General features: G+C 43.5%; 1 protein-coding gene across 1 annotated transcript in view; it reads left to right on the top strand.

The window, feature by feature from the left end:
• imp3 (IMP U3 small nucleolar ribonucleoprotein 3) overlaps window positions 1-6214 on the top strand; it is a 246522-nt gene that overhangs the window by 3643 nt on the left and 236665 nt on the right. The window contains exon 2 of the mRNA XM_078217970.1: window positions 649-756. Coding sequence (XP_078074096.1) covers window positions 649-756 — 108 coding nt within the window. The remainder of the gene's footprint in view (window positions 1-648; window positions 757-6214) is intronic.

Here is a 6214-nt window from a genome sequence, read left to right as displayed (position 1 = left end):
GGTGTTGGCAAGCCTGACTTGCCAGGACACCTTCTTTCCCAGCCATGGGAAACCTTTTCATGTTCAGAAATAAAAATACTCTGTGTCGGGCAGCTTGATAAATGTACCGTGGCGCAAGATCTTGGCAACTTTGCTGAGAAAATAAATTCCAGTTGAGATGGGACCAGATAGAGAGCGCAACAGGTGACTGAGGAAATGAGGTGAAAACAATTGTAAAGGACAATTACAATCTTACTGGGATTTATTAGGAATCGAGTCTCAAAATCATGGGATTGGAATATATTCTTGCAATGGGCAGCCAGATCACCAGTGTTGCAGTTGTGCTGAAAACCAAACTGGTGATTGTTTTTGTCCAGGACTTTCAAGACGATGGATGACTTGAGAGTTTAAAACTGACCTCTTCATTTTTCAGATTTAGGCTCAATGGCGATAATTGAGGATCATGTCCCAGAAACTTGAGTTAGGCTGAATTTCTTAGATATGGCTTGCCAATGGCCTGACATTATTATTTAACTGTGTTCAAGATAGTCAATAATTGGCTTTGATCCGACTTGTCTTTAATTGCCCCTACATTTTGTCCAGTCAAAATGTGGAACCAGTTATTTAATGGTGAAAAATTAAGATTTTCAACCCTTTTTCTTTGCACAGGTACAATAAGCTGAGTAGGGAAGTTCGAGAATTGGCACACAAAATCCGAGACCTTGATGAGAAAGACTCCTTCCGGACCAAGAGCACCCGCCGACTCCTAGAAAAACTGTGAGTCCTCACGGATCTGTTTAAGGAAAGCAAGAGAAAGCTAATTGAAATTGGGAAACTGTGGATATGTTTATTATTTGCAAGTAAATTTTAAGTATTTTAATTTGCATTTGAACTTGAGTCAACCCACATTTCTTCCTTTGCTCTGGCTGCCCCATCGGAGTTCAGTTTCAAGCTTCATGCCAAACACCAAAAACTTAATATTTCTCCTCCCTCCCCACTTTTTCTCTCTCCTCTGGTAGCCTGACGATACTGCGGTCAATTATATGCTCCATTTGAGATCAGATAGCTTCTGAGAATCTCTGATCCTACTGGGGGCCAGTAACATATGCATAACATATTTTCTATTGAATAATCAAAATAGCTAAGTCACCTTGCATGGGGATCAAATAGCAAATGCTGCAAAACCTCAGCTGGGAAACGGAGTTAACATTTTGAGTTAAATGTGACTCTTCTTTGGAATCTGAATTTTATACTTCTCAACCTTGTGTGATGCTCATTGCTTAGTGAACCATGATCATTTTAGTTGATCTGTTCCACATACTATTGATGCGCTGGCAGTATCTATACTGGGGACAGTTAAAAGTTGTTTCCAACATATCGCAGGACTGAAACTTCTTCTCACCAGCGTAAGGTATTTGGATTAATCATTATCTTCATCCTTTTCCTCGGAATTCTTTGCCATGTTTAATTTTGAGATTCCTCCTCTCCGCTTGCACCTAATGATCAGGTCACACCTGTTAGCTTTTTGTGGACATTCTAAGGCTTCATTCACCTATATGTTTTGTCTTCTGCTATAACAGCCAGATCTACTAATGGTGCTTTCATCCTCATTCTGCCTGTTTTTAATCCTTCCATTGTATTGTGCCCACTTTCTGTATCTGCTTCATTTTGAAATATGGCAATCACTGAGTTCCCTCTATTTTTGTCACTGTGGAATTTCCCAGTTGTTCCGTGAAGTTTGAAGGAAATGGCTGGTTGCCAAGAATTTTTCCAAGGAAGCAGACATCTGATCCAATAGTTTCTCGCTCTCTGAGAACCAAATAACTGTTAGAACCAGTAGCTTCTTCAGCCACGGTGGCACAACAGTTAGCACTGCTGTCTCACAGCGCCAAGGGCCCGGGTTTGATTCTCGGCTTGGGTCGATGTCTGTGCGGAGTCTGCACATTCTCCTCCAGCTGAAAGATGTACTGGTTAGGTGGATTGGTCATGCTAAATTCTCCCTCAGTGTACCTGAACAGGTGCCGGAGTGTGGCGACTAGGGGATTTTAACAGTAACTTCATTGCAGTTTTAACATAAGCCTACTTATGACACTAATAAATAAACTTATAACAAACCTCTAATTTAAATGCTAGTATTGGTCCAGGGATCCCCAGATTGAGTTTCATCAATCTTTTTGTACAATCTGTTCCGAGTTCATGATGTATTCCAGGAATGACCGTCTGTTTTCCGAAATCTGTCGGAATCTGACCAAGCCTCATAGACACTTACAATATCATCTTTCCGTAGATTTCATCCAAGAACTCTAGCAGAAGGTACAAACCTTCTTCATTTTCTTGTATCCATTTGTTAGGATCATAGCTGATACTACTGGACAAGCCAGATCTCAGAGTGAAACTGGCTTGATAGACTTATTTATTTTCAGGGGAACGTTACTTAATAAATTCAGAGGAGTCTGCTGGTGAACTTTTAAAACAGAATAAAACATTTATTAAAGAAGAAAAATGAACTATATTACACCAGACACAAAGGTTGGAAACAGTTCAGTACAGAAAATGATTCAAATATTCACGATTCCTTCATTGCAGCTATATCTTTACAGACACATATAAATTCGGAAAGAAAACCCAATTTACTATAGCTATGTAATACTCTTAATATTCCGGTTAGGTATACAGCTTGCAAACTGTGGTCAGACAGGCCACACTAGATAAATGACAGATGTGACCAACGTTCAGTCTATGGATTTCTCAACATCCCACCTAGACGTTTGTCACACTGTCATGGGCGGCATGGTGGCACAGTGGTTAGCACTGCTGCTTCACAGTGCCAGGGACCCAGGTTCGATTCCTGGCTTGGGTCACTGTCTGTGCGGAGTCTGCACGTTCTCCCTGTGTCTGCATGGGTTTCCTCCGGGTACTCCGGTTTCCTCCCACAGTCCAAAAGACGTGCTGGTTATGTGCATTGGGCATGCTAAATTCTCCCTCCGTGTACCTAAACAGGCGCTGGAGTGTGGCAACTAGAGGATTGTCATAGTAACTTAATTGCAGTGTTAATGTAAGCTTACTTGTGACACTAATAAATAAACCTTAAACACTGTGAGCCACCTGGCCTCCTGAGATTACTTTTCTCTGGATCTCGCGTACGCTTAAGCTTCATCATCCAAGCACACTTTCAGATCTTCAAAGGAAATTATGATGCGATTAGGAGAGATTTAGGATGCATAGGTTGGGGAAGGAAACTGCAGGGGATGAACACAATTGAAATGTGGAGCTTGTTCAAGGAACAGCTACTGGGTGTCCTTGATAAGTATGTACCTGTCAGACAGGGAGGAAATGGTCGAGTGAGGGAACCGTGGTTTACTAAAGAAGTTGAATCTCTTGTGAAGAGGAAGAAGGAGACTTGTGTAAAGATGAGATGTGAAGGCTCAGTTGAGGCGCTTGAGAGTTACAAGTTAGCCAGGAAGGACCTAAAGAGAGAGTTAAGAAGAGCCAGGAGGGGACATGAGAAGTCTTTGGCAGGTAGGATCAAGGAAAAGCCTAAAGCCTTCTAATGGTATGTTAGGAATAAAAGAATGACTCGGGTAAGATTAGGGCCAGTCAAGGACAGTAGTGGGAAGTTGTGCGTGGAGCCTGAAAAGATAGGAGAGGCGCTAAATGAATATTTTTTTGTCAGTATTCACGCAGGAAAAAGACAATGTTGTCGAGGAGAATACTGAGATACAGGCTGTTGGACTAGACGGGATTGAGGTTAATGAGGAGGTGTTAGCAATTCTGGAAAATGTGAAAATAGATAAGTCCCCTGGGCCGGATGGGATTTATCCCAGGATTCTCTGGGAGGCTAGGGAGGAGATTGCAGAGCCTTTGGCTTTGATCTTTAGGTTGTCATTGTCTACAGGAATAGTGCCAGAAGACTGGAGGATAGCAAATGTTGTCCCCTTGTTCAGGAAGGGAAGTAGAGACAACCCTGGTGATTATAGACCAGTGAGCCATACTTCTGTTGTGGGCAAAGTTTTGGAAAGGATTATAAGAGATAGGAATTATAATAATCTAGAAAGGAATAATTTGATTAGGGATAGTCAACACGGTTTTGTGAAGGGTAGGTTGTGCCTCACAAACCTTATTGAGTTCTTTGAGAAGGTGACCAAAGAGGTGGATGAGGGGAAAGCAGTTGATGTGGTGTATATGGATTTCAGTAAAGCGTTTGATAAGGTTCCCCACGGTAAGCTATTGCAGAAGCTATGGAGGCATGGGATTGAGGGTGATTTAGCGGTTTGGATCAGGAATTGGCTAGCTGTAAGAAGACAGAGGGTGGTGGTTGATGGAAAATGTTCATCCTGGAGTTCAGTTACTAGTGGTGTACCGCAAGGATCTGTTTTGGGGCTACTGCTGTTTGTCATTTTTATAAATGACCTGGATGAGGGCGTAGAAGAATGGGTTAGTAAATTTGCGGATGACACTAAAGTCGGTGGAGTTGTGGACAGTGCGGAAGGTTGTTGCAGGTTACAGAGGGACATAGATAAGCTGCAGTGCTGGGCTGAGAGGTGGCAAATGGAGTTCAATGCAGAAAAGTGTGAGGTGATTCACTTTGGAAGGAGTAACAGGATTACAGAGTACTGGGCTAATGGTAAGATACTTGGTAGTGTGGGTGAACAGAGAGATCTCGGTGTCCATGTGCATAGATCCCTGAAAGTTGGCACCCAGGTTGATAGGGTTGTTAAGAAGGCGTACGGTGTGTTAGCTTTTATTGGTAGAGGGATTGAGTTTCGGAGCCAGGAAGTCATGTTGCAGCTGTACAAAACTCTGGTGCGGCCACACTTGGAGTATTGCGTACAGTTCTGGTCGTCGCATTATAGGAAGGATGTGGATGCATTGGAAAGGGTGCAGAGGAGATTTACCAGGATGTTGCCTGGTATGGTGGGAAGGGGTCTTATGAGGAAAGGCTGAGGGACTTGAGGTTGTTTTCGTTAGAGAGAAGAAGGTTAAGAGGTGATTTAATAGAGGCATACAGGATGATCAGAGGATTAGATAGGGTGGATAGTGAGAGCCTTTTTCCTCGGATGGTGATAGCTAGCACGAGGGGGCATAGCTTTAAATTGAGGGGTGAGAGATATAGGACAGATGTCAGAGGTAGGTTCTTCACTCAGAGAGTGGTAAGGGCGTGGAATGCCCTGCCTGCAGCAGTAGTGGACTCGCCAACATTAAGGGCATTTAAATGGTCATTAGATAAACATATGGATGATATTGGAATAGTGTAGGTTAGATGGACTTTAGATTGGTTTCACTGGTCGGTGCAACATCGAGGGCCGAAGGGCCTGTACTGCGCTGTTATGTTCTATGTTCAACCATGCAAAGCAGAACACTTCCTGCTCCAAAAGGGTAGTTTTGCCCTTCTGGCCTGCAGAGTCACCAACCCCTCAAATCTTCAGGCTTCTCTTGAGCCCACTTTGTTTCAAATCCATTTCCCAGAGCGCTCTCTCTTTAATTTGGAACCTGTTGCTCTGTTTTATTTTATCAAGTTCATTTGACGGATCTGCTTCCGAATTGTCCCTTACGTGGAACCTTCTGGGACCTGTTTCTGCCCCACACCCTGGTTTGGGATCTTTTTAGTTTGGGGCCTTCTCCCTGCCCCTCGTGCCCTGCTCCCTGAAACACCTTCTCTGCAATGACACTCCTCTTCAGATCACCTGACCTGCAGTTTCGCACTATGTCACTTCTTCTGCAAACACCTCAAAGTTTGCAGATGATACCAAGTTGGGTGGGAGGGTGATGAGGATGTAGAGATCCTTCAGAATGATTGGGTGAATGGACTAATCAATGGCAGATGCAGTATAATTTGAATAAGTGTGAGGTTATTCACTTTGGAAGCAAAAACAAGAAGGCAGATTACTATCTGAATAGCTGTAAATTGGGAGAGTGGAGTGTGCAGCGAGACCTGGGTGTCCTTGTGCACCAGTCACTGAAGGTAAACATGCAGGTGGAGCAGGCGGTAAAGAAGGCAAATGGTATGTTGGCCTTCATTGCGAGAGATTTCGAGTACAAGAGCAGGGATGTGTTGTTGCAATTATACAGAGCCTTGATGAGACAACACCTAGAATATTGTGTGCAGTTTTGGTCTCCTTTTCTGAGGAAGGATGTTCTTGCTCTTGAGCGAGTGCAGCGAGGGTTTACCAGGCTGATTGCGGGGATGGAGGGACTGATGTATGAGGAGAGATTGACTGGGTTAGGATTGTTTTTG

The sequence above is a fragment of the Mustelus asterias genome, chromosome 8 (assembly GCF_964213995.1).
Source record: "Mustelus asterias chromosome 8, sMusAst1.hap1.1, whole genome shotgun sequence".
Classification (NCBI taxonomy): Eukaryota; Metazoa; Chordata; class Chondrichthyes; order Carcharhiniformes; family Triakidae; genus Mustelus; species Mustelus asterias.
The sequence above is the reverse complement of the archived record's forward strand: the minus strand, read 5'-3'. Positions and strand labels throughout refer to the sequence as shown.